The 17,656-nt window shown below is 39.9% G+C and overlaps 1 protein-coding gene across 3 annotated transcripts in view; it reads left to right on the top strand.

Moving 5' to 3' along the window:
• The window catches only part of SH3D19 (SH3 domain containing 19), a 75,573-nt gene that overhangs the window by 6,660 nt on the left and 51,257 nt on the right, over window positions 1-17,656 (top strand). For 2 of the 3 annotated variants that reach the window (XM_006870879.1, XM_006870878.1), the window contains exon 2: window positions 14,974-15,081. The exons of the other annotated variant lie outside the window; for it this stretch is intronic. In XM_006870879.1, coding sequence (XP_006870941.1) covers window positions 14,974-15,081 — 108 coding nt within the window. The remainder of the gene's footprint in view (window positions 1-14,973; window positions 15,082-17,656) is intronic. 3 annotated transcript variants of the gene reach the window in all.

Genomic DNA, 17,656 nt, shown 5'->3' with positions numbered 1-17,656 from the left:
GGACCTTATCCAGAGAAGCAGCAGTGCCAGAGATGGGGGCATGGAGTGGGGCGTGACTGAGGACTCTAGATTCATCAACTAAGAAGAACTAGAAGGACTAAGAACTTGTGGCCAGGAACAGACTTGCAGAATGTGCCCTTTGGAGATGTAAATTATTATATATGCCTGAGTGGGTTTTTTGTTTGTGTGTTTTTTAAAAAGCTAAAGTGGATAGAGAGAAATACTCAACTCATGGAATATGGAGGGGATTATACTCAATGTAATGAAACAAGTTATATGAATGGTTGAATGTGAAACTGATGATGTGCCCTTTAAACTTTCACTCAATCCACAACAAAACCTTAAATTAAAACAAACAAACAAACTTTAAGAACAAACTCAGAGAATCTGGGAGTAAGTCTATGATCAAAACAATTACAATGTGAAAGAACGTAAACACATAGGAACAGAGATCCAGATGGTGAGAAGGTCAGGTAGATTACAGGATAAAATAGACTGCACTAAATGGAGGGAAATGTTAATGGACTATAAGGTAACCTCAAAGAAAATTAACACTTCATACCATACCAAAGAAATGTAAATCCAAGAAGAACATCGAAACATTAAAACTATGAGGAAACTCACAAGAAAGAACAAAAAACCATGAAGTTATCACAGGGAGACACGCTGAACAAAGAAAGCAACACCACAGAAAAACACCAGAATGACAGCAATTAATCCATACCTATCCATTCTGCTCCCGTAAAGATTTACAGCCTCGGAAACCCTATACAGGGTCTCTGTGTGTCGGAACCGACTCCACGGCACATGACAACAACAACAACATCCATAAATACACTGAATGTAAACAGATTGAATGCACCAGTTAAGAGACAGAGGTTGGCAGAATGGATAAGAAAACAAGATCCTTCAATATGCTGTCTGCAAGAGACACATCTTACACACCGTGACAAAAATAGATTAAAAGTCAAAGGATGGAAAAAAATATACCAAGGTAATTGCGATAAAAAGCGAACAAGAGTGGCAGTACTAATCTCTGATAAAATAAACTTTAAGGCAAAAACCAGCATAATAGATAAAGATGGACATTATCTCATGATTAAAGGGACAATTGAACAAGATGACATAACCATAATAAATGTCTATGCTCTCAATGAAAGAGCTCCAAAATATATAAAGCAAACTCTAATAGAGTTGAAGTAAGAAGTAGATGAATCTACAATAATGGTGGGCAATTTTAAAGAATATAGGGGGAGGTGTCTCGAGATGCTGTCTTAGGTTCCTTGTACTGCTATAACACAAACACGTCATGCAGGTGATTTTCTAGTTCTGTAAGTTGCAAACCTAATTCAAGACTTTGAATGTAGAGGAATGTTCTTATTTCTCTCTTTACGTCTTGTTTTTGCAATTGTTAAGTGCCATCAGCTCAGTTTGGATTTATAGTGATTTTGTTTCGGGTTTCTGAGGAGCAGGTATAGGGTTTCTGAGGAGCAGCAGCTGGTAAACTGGAACCATCGACCTTAAGGTTCAAACCGAGTCCAGTGCATTAACCCACAGAACCACACCAGGACTTTGGCTTGTACAATTATCTGCCTCTGTCTTTGTATGACATCACTCCCTCTGCAGGTCTGTTTCCAACCTGTTCTATTTTACATTTTCAAAAGAACAAAAAAACCTTTTTATTGTATATTGGGAGAAGGTTTGCAAAGCAAGTCATCTGTTTTACAGTCAACAAATCATATACTTGGTTTCATGACAGTGATTGCAGTCCCCTCCCTATACCATCAATTAACTCTTGCATTCCTTCCTGTTCTACAGTTTTTATGATACCACTAAAGTAACCCTGGTGTAGAGCTGTAGGATAAGCACTGTACTGCAAAATCAGCCATTCAGACTCACCAGCCACTCCATGGAAACCCAATACAGGGTCCCCATGAGTCCAAAACAATTCCATGGCACTTAAAAACAACAAAGGAGCCTGGTGGCACACTATAATAGGTGTTGGGCAGCTAGCTGCAAGGTCAGAGGTTAAAGCTCACCAGCTGAAGCTATATACTCCTGTAAAGATTTAGTCTCTGAAACCCTATACAGGGTCTTTTTGAATTGAAATCAGTGGATTTGAGAAGGGATTAGGTTTAAGGTCCCTGGATTATGGTGTGTCCTCATTAACATAACAAAAGACATCTGATTCCATTTACAGGTACAAGGGTTAGGATTTCAACAGAACTTTCTGGGGTATACAATTCAATTCCTATTAGATGGGACCACAGTAGCCCCTGAGAGACTCATCAGATTGCCCCCAGGCTGCTGCTGGGAGTTCAATGAACTGGACCAGCCCAGGTGGAGAACTCTGGAAAGAGCAATGGAAGAAATAAAGACCCAACCAGATGATACAGCCTTCTCTTTTTTTCTTCCCCTGTGAACTTCACAGAACATCTTCTCTTGGGAATGCAGAGTTTTGTAAATAAATACAGTGTAGTGGGTTTGCTGCCAAAATCAGGACAATTAAATTTCCCAAGAGAATATGTTTTCATTCCTCATGCTGTCCAGATGGAGTGTGTGATGGTAAAGCTTATCTTTGATTTGTCAAACTAAGCTGTTCTCCATGTCATTGATAAGATTCCTGTACTGCTGTTGACTTATTTGGGATAGAATACATGAGCATGTAAGTTTAATGGTATTTTTGAAAGGTTAACTGTCACCTTATAAATGTTTAACATGGATCAAAATGGTGCAAGCTCTGTGACTTCAAAAGCAAAGTCTGCAAAGCACAGTTGTCTTTTAAATGATAGCAAATATTTATTAAATATTTACCAGGCACATGACATTGTAACTGGCTATAGCAGGTAAACTAAAACGATGCACCTCTTACCTAATTTTCAGGTCTTTGTTAATTTCATTTTCTTATTTGAACCTTGTACATGTTCTGTTTTTGTTTGGGGGCTAAAAGGTTCAGGTTGTATAAAACTAGAAAAGCAAATCCACTGTCATCGAGGCAATTTCAACTCATGGTGACCTTATTGGATAGAATAGAATTGCTCCTTTGACTTTCTGATACTGTATATTTCACAGAAACAGACAGCCTTATCTTTCACTGAAGCAGTAGCTGGTGCATTTGAACCACCAGCCTTGGGGTTAGGTTAGCAGCCCAGCACTGATTATCCCATTGTGCTACCAGGGCTCCTTCAGGGTGGGAAAAGATGAATAAATTCAGCAGCAGTTAACAGTGGAAACTATAGAAATGGGAATGTAATGATACCTGCTAGATTCTATGAAAGGCAGAGGCTCTGGTAGTGTAGTGGTTATGAGTTGGGCTGCTAACCTCAAGGGCAGCAGTTTGAAACTACCAGCAGTTCCATGGGAGAAAGATGAGACTTTCTGCTCCCGTAAAGATTTATAGCCTCAGAAACTCTGTACAGGGTCGCTATGAGTCGGAACTGACTCCATGGCACAAAACCACCACCAGATTTTATGAGTATTACAATGTGGGTAGTAATTGCTAAGGATTTATTCTGTCATCAAGCAGATAATTACAGTCATGTTCACAACGAAAGGTCAACAGTATACATTGAACATGAATACAGTTCCATGCTTCATACTCAGCCTTTTCTGTTTTATTTCTGTCGCCTCATTGCATCACATTTAATTATGAGGACAGTCTTATAGCAAACTGTTTAATTTGCTTGCCCTACCTGACTTTAATCATGGTTCTTGACGATAGGGTTATACTGAACTAGCACTTTTATCTTCTTTCAAAACCTGCTTCTCCTCCTGTTTTGTGCATTTGTCTTGGAGGCAAATGATTGTTTGGCTCCATCACCCATCTAGACATCCCTACAGAAATCTCAGGATCATCCTTAAGTCCCCTGACCTGGTCACACAGACAAGCCATGGTCTACCTTCTAATTGCAGTGTGACCTCAAGGTATTTACTTAACCTCACAGTGCTTTGATTTCCTCATCTGTAAAATACAATAATCATACTTCTCATAGAGTTGTTGTAAGGATTGAATGTGATAATTCAGGAAAGCCTTATCACGTTTTCTGAAACATGGTAAGTGCTCATTGTCATTGTTAAATGCCGTCCAATCAGTTCCAACTCATAAGGACCCTACGCAAAACAAGACACTGCCCAGTCCTGCGCCAGCCACACAATTGTTATGTTTGAGCCCATTACTGATGCCACTCTGTGAATCCATTTTGTTGGAGGTCTTCCTCTTTTTCACTGACTTTCTGCTTTTCCAAGCATTATGTCCTCCTATTCTAGGGACTTATCCCTCCTGATACTTTGTCCAAAGTACGAGAGACAAAGTCTCACCATACTTGCCTCTAAGGAGCATTCTGGCTATACTTCTTACAAGACAGACTTGTGTGTTCTGGCAGTCCAGAATATATTCAATGTTCTTTGCCAAAACCATAATTCAAATGCACCCAGTCATCTTTGGTTTTCCTTGTTTCTTTGTCTGGCTTTCACATGCATATGAGGCAATTGAACTGTGTCATGTGTACTTTAGTCCTCAAAGTGATCAACACTAGACCGCAAACCAGAAGATTAGCAGTTCAAACCCACCAGCTACTCCTCAGAAACCCTGTATAAGGTCCCTATGAGTCAGAACCTACTCAACAGCACTTAACAACAACAACACATACTCTTAGTTTGGCGCTGTAGGATCAGCACTGACCTGCAAACCACAAGGTCAGCAGTTCAAACCCACTCGCTGCTCCTCAGAAGCCCTATACAGGGTTGCTATGAGTTGGAATCGACTTAACAGCACTTAACAGCAATAACAGTCATGACTTGAATCCCTAGGTGTGGTGTAAACAGTTAACACACTTGGGTACTAACTGAAAGACTGGAGATTTGAGTCCTCCTAGAAGTGCCTCAGAAAAGAAGTCTGGTGAACTAAAAAAAAAAAATCCCAAAGAATCAGCTATTGAAAACCCTGTGGAGCACATACAAGATTTACCATGATTTGAAGTTAGCTCAACAGCAACTTTTTTTGTTGTTGTTATTGTTTATTTATTATAGTTACTTCTTGTTCTTTACAGCCAATTAGTTATCAACACCTGCTGGTTTTACCTTCTGAACAGTTTTTGCATCTGCCTCTTATTTCCATCCTTCCTGCTACTGACTCACTTGAGACCTTTATGATTTGCTCTGATTTCCTAAATTGCCTGTAATTTGCCCTGGCCTCCTAAATTGGGTCCTTGTTTCTGCGTCAAGCCCATTGCCCTTCCCACTGTGGACACTGGATCTTGTCCCCCCGCTACTTAATGGCTTCCAGAGCCTTATAGCATCACCTCTAAACTCCTATTCATGTAGAGGAATTTTCTTTGTTTTTAGTTTTTGTTTATTTACTTGCTTTGAGTAGGGGTAGCTTTTTGATGGTATATCAATAGCATTGTCTTTGTAAATAAAAGATTGTGATCTTTTTGTGAAGCTTTGCCCAATCATCCAGGCATCAGCCAAACCTAGGCTGAGGATTACAGGAGAAAAGAAAGACAATTACAAATACATCTTCCTTTCTTTTTCTCATCCCTCACAAATAAAGAAAATCTAATAAAGTAGTGTTCACGAGATGAAGTTGCCTTATTAATCTCAGAAAATACTGAAGCCATGAAAACATTGTAAAGATTAGAAAAATCATTAAAGGAAAACTCATAAAACAGGCAATTTAATATTGGATTTGTTTCTTGGTTAGAATGCCTTACAGGTTAATGTAATGGAGCTGAGAAGTGTTAGCAGCTCTTCTTCACACCATTACAAATCATACCCAGTTGTCAAGGAAAAAGCAGAGTGCTTTTACTGTCAGCCCCATTACACAGACCAGAATGATAGTTTAGCAGCCAATTTCTGCTATTAACAGAACTCAAGGGAAAGAAATGACAGAAAGCAAACCAGGGATGGTGAAACTAATTATGACAACAAGCGTATTATTAGAGACAGGTAATGGGCAGAAAACTACTTTATCATCAGTGTTTTTCTCAGCCTGGTAATGAAGACCATGCGGAGATAGGTGTAGGGATCCCTGCCTGTTTGGTAGCAGGTGTCAAATAATTGGTGTTGGGATGAGAGGCTGGAAGGAAGGCAGAATAAACATTGCAAATAAAAGTGGAGGAAAATACCAGTGACTTTTCATAGACTTGGAGATGTTTTGTGGGATTTGTTGTTTTGTGAAGCAAAAGCTAAGTGTTTGTGATGTGTGGTAGGTGAACTATGGTACTGAGGTACTTTAACCATTTCTGAGTCTCAGACCCTTTTGAGAATCTGATGCAACATGCAAAGCTCTCATCTCCCCTGAAAGTCGCAGTGGGGCACACACTTGTATGCACAATGCAATTTCCAGAGCTTCAGGGACCTATTCTTGGGCTCCAGATTGTTGGTTCCGACTCCTAACAAGTCTGTACAGGATTTCCAAGGCTATAAATCTTTATGGAAGCAGAAAGTCTCATCTTTTTCCCGTGGAACAGCTGGTAGTTTCAAACTGCTGCCCTTGAGGTTAGCAGCCCGATTCATAACCACTACGCTACCAGAGCTCCTTTGGGCTCCAGATTAAGGACACCTTAAACAGACTGCTTTAGGAGCTCTGGTACTGTAGTGGTTACAAGTTGGGCTATTAACCTTAAGATCAGTAGTTCAAAACTGTGAGCTGTTCCTTTGGAGAAAAATGAGGCCTTCGGCTCCTATAAAAATTTACAGCCTTAGAAACCCTATGAAGGGTCGCTGTGAGTCAGAAGTGAATCTGTGGCACACAACCACCACATGGACTTCTTACATAAATTATAGTACATCAGTAAGATGGGTTGACATAGTAGCCACAACCATGCATTCAAGCAATGTCAGAGATCATGAAGATGGTGCAGAACCAGGCAGTGTTTTCGTCTGTTATGCATAAGTCAGAACCCGCTCAATGGCTTCTAACAGCAACAACAAATACAATGGAATATTGTGCAGTAGTTAAAAGAATGCTGATCTTTTAGCGTAGTGGTTACGAATCGGGCTGCGAACCTTAAGGTCAGCGGTTCGAAACTACCAGCCGCTCCGCGGGAGAAAGATGAGGCTTTCTACTCCTGTAAAGATTTACACCCTCGGAAACCCTGTACAGGGTCGCTATGAGTCGGAACCGACTCGACGGCACATAACAACAACAACAACATGGATCAGCCTACAAAATGCTGTTGTTGTTAAGTGCCATTGAGTTGGTTCTGACTCAGCCCCATAAAGGGCTTCAAGGAGTAGCTGGTGAGTTTGAACAGCAGACCTTGTGGTTCGCAGTCCACTGTTGATCCTACAGCGCCATACCAGGAGCCCTCCAAGATACTATTAGGTGAAAAATATAAAGTGCACAATAATTTTAATGCTATTTTAGCTACTGTGTGTGTTAAAATTCACATGCATACAACTAAGGATGCCTTTTGTGAGGAAACTGGGATGAGGATGTGGTTTTCGTTATATATATTTTGATTTAATCAGCTTTACAGACAATGTGCTGGTGTTATGTCTTATAAATCAATTCTTTCTTTAGATATCATAAGCAGAATGAGACTGAAATAAATAAGTTGGGAGAGTTTTCACTTATAGTCTTGCCCTAGAAAGAGCACTGCCTTCCACTCCCCCACCCCTGCTCCCCCCTGCAATGATTCTTAGCCTGGTTTGGATAGAATTTTTTAAATCTAATAATGAAATAATGAGTGATTTTTTTTAAACAACTATTTCTTATTCAAGGTTACAAAATAGAAGTTTAGACTATTCAAGGATGTAAAATTCAAGGTTACAAAATAATGATTATTAACTAAATAGGTCTAAATGAGACAAATTCAAAGACATTTTTTTCCATTACTTTCTATTGTTTCCTATTAAATAGAATCACTGAGGGAATGGTGTCAAAAAAAGAGCTTTTATTTTTCTTGTTATTTTATGGAAAATTGTAGGGCCGTTAATTGCCTTGATGAAGCAACAAAAGAGACAAGAATTTCCTTTTTATTCCTTTTGTTTAAGTGATTTTTATTTTCATTTGTTTGGCAGAGGGGATTGTAACTTTTTCTTAAGAGTGAGTTTATTGTATTGGACATTTTTGTTTTTATAAAAGTAACATGCATTTGTGGTAGCAAGTCTAATTTAGTGTGGCACTGTGGGCTAATACATCAGACTGCAAAGTCATTTGAACTGTAAAGTCAGCAGTTCAAGCTCACCAGCTGCTCCTTGGAAACCCTTTACAGGGTCGCTATGGGTCGGAATCAACTCACCGGCACTTCACAACAACATATATACACACACACACACACACACATATATATATATATATATATATACACACACACACACACACACATATATATATAAGGAGCTCTAGTATAGGGCTGCAAACCGCAAGGTCAGCAGTTCGAATTTACCAGCCATTCCATGGGAGAAAGATGAGGCTTTCTGCTCCCTATGATTTACAGCCTTGGAAACCCTGTACAGGGTCTCTATGAGTCGGAACCGACTCCACGGCACACAACAACAACGTATACATATATATTTGTAAAAATGGGAATGTCCATGTGTATATTGTGTGTATAGTTTTTTCCATTTTTCACAAAAAAAATTTTTTCACATATTCTATCCATTACTCAAAGAGGCTCCGGTAGCGTAGTGGTTACAAATCATGCTGCTAACCTGAAGGTCGGCAGTTCAAAACTACCAGCTGTTCTGCGGGAGAAAGATGAGGCATTCTGCTCCCATAAAGATTTACAGCCTCAGAAACCCTGTACAGGGTTGCTATGAGTCAGAACCAACTCCATGGTACATAACAACAACAACAACATATCCATTACTCGGGTAGAGTGTGATTTGCAATTAACCATGAGGTTTTTATAGACTTCTCTTTATAAACCAACTCCCTGGGTGGCTCAGACTACTAACCAAAAAATTGGCAGTTCAAACCCACCCAGCCGCACTGTGGAAGAAGGGCTTGGCGATCTGTTTTTTAACAGTTATAGCCAAGAATGGAACAACAGGTCTATTCTGTAGCATGTGTCAGAATTGACTCAACAGAAATGAGTTGGGTTTGATTTTCCACTCCTTTGACTTTATAGATTGAAATCTAACTCATTGTTTCCTGATATCAAAATTTAATAGTTTGAGTGCATCGTAGTTGATTCAGTGTTTTCTCACTGGTAGACGTTTGAGTTGTTTTATTTGCTCTCTCTTTTCTCTCTACCTCCCTCCCTCCCTCCTTTCTTTCTTGGCACTAGAAATAAAACAAATTAAAACACTGCAATAGCCAATCTCATGAACATTTTCAGCCTACTAGTGGTTTTACAAGGAGCTCTGGTAGCATAGTGGTTACGAATCGGGCTGCTAACCTCAAGGGCAGCAATTTGAAACTACCAGCTGTTCCATGATAGAAAGATGAGGATTTCTGCTCTGGAAAAGATTTACAACCTGGGAAACCTTATACAGGATCTCTATGATTCAGAACCGACTCTGTGGCACACTACCACCACCGCTACCAGTGCTTTTACAGAGTCCTGGTGCAGTACCATTGGATAAGCACTTAACCTCAAGATCAGTTTAAACTGCAAGTTCGGTGGCTCAAACTCACCAGCTGCTCATCAGAAACCCTATACAGGGTCGCTATGAATTGAAACTACTCGAAGGCACTTAACAACAATAGCAGTGATTTTATTTTCATAGAGTACATATCCTAAAGTGACAACAATGTTATGAAGATTGCTAGGTCAAAGGTTATAAATATTTAAAATTATAACCATTACTAGTTATCCAGTTTCCCACCTTTTTGTTTTTGATGTGTGCCGACAAGTAGATTCCAACACACGGCAACCTTGTATAGGGTTTTCAAGGCTGTTTGAGGGAACAGAAAGCTTCATCTTTTGGTCCCAGAGAGGCTAGTGGATTCAAACCTTGTAGTCAGAGGCCTGGTTTCCCACCTACAACTATCAAAATTGGGGTTCATGAGCTTAATGTATCACTCTTGCTTTTATATGTTGCTCACTTATTTCTGTTAGGGAGTGGGATGAGGGAGGGCACCATTTCATAAAAAGACATAAGAAATGAACTTGAGATGGTGTTGCTTGGGAGAAACATGCACACCATCATCAAGATGGAAAACAGGCTTCTGGCTTTCTCACTGGAGTACCACATTTGGCCTCTCACAAATCCGCAGGACTCTACAACTTGCGGCCTGTAAGACCTCAGCGGAGAAGCTGATATGGTACTCAATTGACTCACGACTGGGCAGATAATTAAACAGACTCAATCCTGACTAACAGCCTCCAGTTGTACAATAGCAAAACTTCGTTGCCTCAGCATGTTGAGAAAAACATTTTTCTAGAGGTTTGCATAGTGAAAAAACTTAAACGTGATTTGAGTGCAAATTATCTAAGAGTTGGAATCAACTTGACAGCCGTGGGGTTTTGCTTTGGTTTGGATTTAGGAAGGGTGTTACAATAGTATTAAAAATAAAGACCAAAAATGAGAGAATGAAGGGATAATGTAGTTGGAATGCTTTGAATATTTATGTAGTGTTAGCTGCCATCAGCGTGCTGGTGTGGCGCTTTAAGATATATGCTGGACTGCTGACTGCAAGGTTGGTGGTTCAAATCCACCAGCCACTCCTCAGAAGCCCTATACAGGGTGGCTAAGAGTCAGAACCCACTCAGTGGTACTTAACAGCGGCCATCAAATTGGCTGCTTCTTCATGGTAATCCTATACACTATGGAACAAAGTTCTGCTCCATCCTCATGGTCCATTGCAGATCAGACCTTTGTGACCCATAGCTTTACATTGATTGACTTCAGAAGGAGATCCTCAGCCTTTCTTCTTAGGCTATCTTGCTCTACAAGCTCTGCTGAAACCTGGTCAGCATCTCAGCAACACACAAGCCTCCACTGACAGATGTTGAGGGCAGGGGTGCTTTGTTTGAGGTCCACTGGCCAGGAATATAACCCAATCTCTTGCCAAGAAGGTGAGAATTCTCCTGCTAAACCACCACTGCCCCCATTTTGCATATAGCTAGTATACATTCAGAGTCCTGCGGTTGTGCTGTAGGATAAGCAGTAGACTGCTAATTACAAGGTCAACAGTTCAAACCCACCAAACTCTCCTTGGAAACCCTAAGCAGGATAGCTGAGTCAGAACTTAACAATAACATACATTCCGCTGTGATCTAAATCCTTCAGGTTTTAAGCAAAATGACTGGACGAGATCTGCCCACACACTGTGCAGGATTTGGAGCAGGCTTTCCTGAGACCAGTCCTCCCATAACAGACACATGGTCAATGTCTCTGTGTCCAGCCCCTTGGGTACACTGATTACCATTTTTTCTCGTTTCTGCTCCCCTTGCCCATGCCCTCACTCCAGGAATGTTAGAGACAGTGTGTCAATGGTATATTGTTGCTAAGTGCCATCATGTTGGTTCTGACTCATAGCAACCCTATCTAGGGTTTCTGAGGAGCAGCTGGTGGGTTTGAACAACCAGCCAGTAGGCCACACCAGGACCCAATGGTAAACTGGTCCAGAAATGAATTAATAATTGAATTAATTTCATACTCAAGATTTTCTTCCTCCTGCAAATTCTTGTTGTAGGTTCCATTGAGTCCATTCCAATGGAGCAGAACTCCTCCATGGGGTTTTCATAGCTGTGACCCCTTGGAAGCAGATCACCAGGTCTGTCTTCTCAGGTGCCTCTGGGTGGGTTTAAACCACCAACCTTTCAGCTAGTAGTAGAGCGCTTAACCCATCACACCACCCAGGGATGCCATACCCCTCCAAAAACATTATCAACTGATAACTAATACCAGTAACCAAAAAATTCTAAGTACCAAAGCCAACTTTCCAAACAGATAATGACATTTAAAGGAAAGAATGCATTGAAAAAGGACCCCAAAATTCAAGAACCAGCTTAAGGCTGATAATTTTATCCCAAAAGAAGGGATAAAAGTCAAGTCTTGCAGTCGGGGAGAAGGAGTCCTGGAGCTTCCTTGGAGGTCAGGGCATACCAACAAGGGCCAGGGAGGCAAAGCAGAGTCAGTGTCAGGGAGGAAAAGATGAACAGAAAGAATGAAACCATGTTTCTGAGTTTCTATAAAATGTATGCCAAGATTTACGGGGTCTTCAAATTCTTTCATTTTAGCTAATATTATTCATAATAGATTGCAGAGCTAAGATTCAGTTATAGTTGCAATATTGGTCTTTAACATGCTATTAGGTGCTACTGAGTCAACCACTGGATGGGTTCAAACTGCTAACCTTTCAATTAGCCAGCAGGGCTTCTATAACGGTCTTTAACATAGCTACCCATTTTTAATCTCTTGGCACTGCTGTTTCCTACAGTCTAGATTACATGATTCAAATTGGAATAACTAGTAGAATATTTACTGTTCCATTGTTGGAAAGACAGCTAAACAGTATCATTAATGGACAATCCCCAACCCATAACACACTCCTTTCTTTCTTCAACCTGCCTCCCTCCTGCCCACTCTGAGACTCCTCACCCTGTTCTGCATGTCCCTTTTACCACAGTGCATCTCAGTTCCTACCATGCCACATAAAGCATTCATCTCTGATACTTACTGTTTATTGCCTCTGTCTCCCCAGTGGAAGGGAAGCTCCTTGAGGATAGACAACTGTGTTTTGTTCACTGACGCATACCTAATACCTGCAATAGTATTGGAACATATAGGCACAATTTCATTTTTTATCGAATAAACAAAAGTGAAAAGGCAAATTACAAAGAAATTGGTATAAAATGACTCTGGCTTTGCTTTTCAAATATCTGTACAATAATGAATATTATTTTTATAGGGGAAAAAAAATCTGTAGACAGGTATACGTACTGTTAGATAGTAATCCTTACTTAAGGGATAGGATTGTAGGAAATTTCATTTTTCTCTCGATTTTTTTTCTTTCATTTTTCTCAACAAAGTCTACTTTTGAAATAAAAAATAATGACTATAGCAAAATGAGAAGTCCTGGTGTAGCACGGCAAAATAAACACTGGACTGTAAGGTTGGTTTGAAGTACAAGGTTGGCCATTCAAACCCACTGCCATTCCTCAGAATCCCTATAAAGGGTCACTATGAGTTGGAACCAATTTGATGGCACATATCAACAATATAACAAAATGAGGAAATAAGGAATTTTGTTAAAATTGAAAGCAAGAATTTTGTTTATTTTGGGCAGACAGGGTTCACAGGAAAGACTTGTGTTACTATTACAGAAGTTTTTTCGGTTTTTTTTTTTAATAAGAAGTTTAATATTGTTTTGATCATAGTAAATTAGTTCTTGTACTTAGGCAGGACTTCTTTCATCTGTGAACTGATAGATTTTCATAAAGGGACATTTAATTATTTTCCTCAGTAACCTAATGACAGTTTTAGCTACTATGCAATATTGAACCCTTCTTAGGTATAGATAAGAGACTTAAATAGAACTGCACTTTACTGCCGTATGTCTCACCTAACACACATGGTGAACATAACTACCCTAGTGAGCAAGGGACTAGTGAGTGATGCTTTTGACAGGATACAAGATAGTATGTTTGACTGAACACAGGGTTGAAGGAAAGGGGAAAGATTAGAGAGCTGAATAGCCTTATCCATGGCTCAGCTCTTCATGTAACCTGCAAAGAGCTGCTCAGCAGAAGGTGCTTATTGAACTGCAGCTCATAGCACAGGCAAACATGAATGCTATTCATCACAGGAGCTACAGAATTCTATAGGCAGTATCTCACCCCCAGGCAACATCCAAAGGCCAGGGGCAGAAGTACAGCATATTCTCATTCAGTCTCTTGTTGAACAAAGGCACAGACTGCCTCATGGAATTCTGTGTGCTGCCTAGAGTACCCAATGTAAAGCATTCTATTTGTTTTTGCTAGTCTACTTATTTAAGTTTTGTGGTCATTTTTCCAAACCAGTGAAAAGAACATTTATATTTAAGAAAGAAAATAAAAAATCAGTGGTTATGCTTTTGTCTAAGATGCTTTCTCTAAGCATATTTGAAGGAGCTCTGGTGGCATAGTGGTTACGAATCTGGCTGCTAACCTCAGGGACAGCAGTTTGAAACGGTCAGCTGTTCCGCGGGAGAAAGTAAGGCTTTCTGCTCTCCTAAAGATTTACAACCTTGGAAACCCTATGCAGGGTCACTGTGAGTCAGAACCAACTCCACGGCACATAACAACAACAAAGCATATTTGAGAGGTCCTCTCTAAATAAATCAGATAGATGAAGAAGTCTAGTTGTTGTTATTAAGTGCCGTCGAGTCGGTTCCAAATCATAGAGACCCCTGAAAAGGGTTTCCGAGGCTGTAAATCTTTACGGGAGCAGAAAGCTTCATCTTTCTCCCATGAAGCAGCTGGTAGTTTCGAACTGCTGACCTTGCGGTTTGTAGTTATCCCCAAATTAAATATTTGAAGCAGAGATATTTTTATTTCTAGAGGCCTAACATTGTTATGTTCCTGAAGGGTAGTTTTACTGAAGCATTCAGTCTGAGATTGCTAAGCACCTGCCCATTGCTGGGTAGGACCAGGGCCATTGCTAAGTCTAGGGTTGAGTCTTATTAAAGTACAAGCACAAGGGAGAGAGGGGAGAAGGGAGTCCTTCCTAACTGGGGCATCTGGCGGCTTAACCATGGGGGACAGTCGGCTCTTACTTCCAGCTGCCCCTCGTTCTCAGACAAGCGCTTATGAAATGATTGTACACCATAGAAGATAGCTTCTACATAATTCAAGATTGCCCTGGATCTCTTTCATCAGAGAGGAGGAGAAACCATGTGAATTATTTACAGAGCAATAAGTTATTGCCTTTCATGAGCTCCAACTCTGCTTTTGTCTCTGCAAACTGAGATTTTGTATATCCATGAATAGTTTTCCCTGGGGCCTGAAAAAAAAATGACTCTTTAATTATGAATGAGACTTTTTGTTTGTGTCCATGTTAACTAAAACATGCTAAATAAGCTGTGCTTTTCATTAGATCCTTTTCAGCTCCCCACAAAAAGAGAACCAACAAAGGAACTAGCAGTTCAACCAGCGCCCACCAGGAAGCCCACTGTGATTCGAATTCCAGCCAAACCAGGAAAATGTAAGCGCCTCTCCACCTTCTTCATCTGCCTCTTCAAGAGCTTAGGAGGAATGTATGCTAATTTAGGCATGTCTGCTTTTGAGTTTATGTCTGATCTGCTGTTTATCATTATTCATGTTTGCTGCGGGTAAAGGTTTGGTAGGGAAGTAGTTGAAACTAATAACACAAATAGCACATGAGATTTTGTATTCCTTTCAGGAATATGTTTGCCCCATTAGTATGATCCAAATATGCTTATGTGTGAATTGTGTGAAGCTCATTAATCAAATGTTTTAAAAACATAACTAGGTACCAAAATATTTTTAGATTAGTCCTAACACTACATTTTGATATGCTTCCTTATTTGTTTTTTGTAATTGTACAATAATTGAAATTTTGTAGCTTCCAAAAAATCTGGTATGTATTGTAATGGAGAAGCAGAAGCAAAGGCAGAACTTTTTTTTTTTTTTTTTTGCATTCCGTGAGATAATTAAAGAGAAGGAGTATGGATGTGTGTGTTTGTGTGTGTGTTTAGTTCCATAACAGTTGCTGGTGATCAAAGGCCTCTGTTTTCATTTATACCTGCAGTACCTTTGCACAACCCTGGTGCATCCCACTCCATTCCATGTCCCCAACAACAGCACCCAGGTCCCAGTCCTTCACTTATAGTATCCCAGAGTTGTACCCATATTGCAGGTTTTAGCCTGAATGCCCTAATAATCTAGTTCAAAGATTTAGTTTCTCTAGAAGGTACTTCTTGTACTGGGTTTTGTCTGTTGATGGTTTTCTTATTAGTTGATGTCGCCCAGGCAAATATCAAGAAGATTGAACTGAGGTGCTATGGAGAACAAAAGTACCAAATTCTGACGGTTTCTCTCTTCTTAGGAGGTCCGGTGGCAGCATTAGATTATACAACTGGCAGGATATTTCTTTTAACAGGGTTCTATAGCCCACAGGTCAGTGAAATGAAAGCTTATTGGGTTGTTTGACATGGTTAGCAGTTGTTTGCCTCTCTGCTGTTACCTTGTTAAGCATATTCTGGCTTCTAGCAAGCATGTTGTTGTTAAGTGCCGTCTAGTTGAATCCGACCCATAGCGTCCCTGTATAGGGTTTCCAAGGGGCAGCTGGTGAGCTTAAACCACCGACCTTTCAGTTCAAATGACTTTGCAGTCTGACATATTAGCCTACAGTACCACACCAAGACTCCTAGTGAGATATAAAAATAATTAATGAATTTTAAGTAATAAAATATATGTGGATTTGACATAATACAACTTCTACACATAAATTTGCCTCTCTTGTTGTGTCAGGGTTCCCAGGGTTGTATAATTCACTAGGAAGATTCCCAGCACTCAGCATATAATTATACTCATGTTTATGATTTATTTAGCAAAAGGATACAGAGCAAAATCTGCAAAGAGGGAAAGGTGCACAAATCAAAGTCTAGAAGAAACAGGTCCAAGCTTCCAAGAGCTCTTTCTCAGTACAGTCACATACCATGCGCTTAGTTCCCCCAGCAACAAGTTGTGAGGACAGGTGGGAAATATGTTTAACCAGAAAAGTTCATTTGTGATTCTGTGCTCATAGTTTTTATTGGGGGCTGGTCTTGTAGGCCCCCTTGACTAAAACATGGCAAAATTCCAGTCTACCTGAAGGAATGCAAGTGTATAACAGTTTCAGCGCAGTGAGCCATTCTTATCATTTCTGAGACTCGTGGAACCCTCCCAAATTCCAGTTCCTCCATATGTTATACAAAGGCAGGCGGGAGAAGACCTTTCAAAGGATGGCTGTCTCAGACCTCCTGTATCAACTCTTTTCTGCACACTTGTAAATTGAATTGTTGTTGTTGTTAACTGCTGTCAAGTCAGTTCTGACTCATAGTTACCCAGTATAGAGCTTCTAGGAGTGACTAGTAGGTTTGAACCACTGACCTTTTGATTAGCAGGCCAGTGTTTAACCTACAACACTACCCCGTAACTCTCTAAACTGGATTAATATTCATGAAATCCTCAAAAGGATATGCTGGGGGAATACCTTTACTTCTTATCCTGACAAATCTCTAGAAGTTGTTACAGAGTTGCATCGTACTGCTAGATGTGAGAATACTGAAGTGCCAAAACAGTTGTTAGAAGAGAGTTATTTCTATTAATAGCAAAAACCCATTCCCTAGAGTTTTATTATGAGAGGACTTTAAAATATCTGTGGAAAAATTTAATTACGAGATAATGGAATTTTTCCATGAACTTTTTGAAGTCCCTTAACTTACAGTTATTAAACAATTCATATATTCTGTTGAAGAAAAAGAATGTGATTTCTGTGTCTGTAGAAATTGGAATGGGCAAGGGACAAAAGGAATAGCTTTATGATATGCCCTTGGCTTTTTTATATTTTTCTTTTTTTCATTGTAATTTTAGAGAAAATTTACATAGCAAATTAACTTCTTATTTAACAGTTTCTGTGCAGCCTGCAATATGCAGATGATACATCCTTACTTGCTGAAAGTGAAGAGGACTTGAAACATTTACTGATGAAGATCAAGGAACACAGCCTTCGTTATGGATTGCATCTCAATGTCAAGAAAACAAAAATCCTCACC

This window comes from Chrysochloris asiatica, unplaced genomic scaffold (assembly GCF_000296735.1).
Source record: "Chrysochloris asiatica unplaced genomic scaffold, ChrAsi1.0 scaffold00155, whole genome shotgun sequence".
Taxonomy (NCBI): domain Eukaryota; kingdom Metazoa; phylum Chordata; class Mammalia; order Afrosoricida; family Chrysochloridae; genus Chrysochloris; species Chrysochloris asiatica.
Note: the sequence above shows the minus strand (reverse complement) of the source record. Positions and strands in the feature narration are given on the sequence as shown.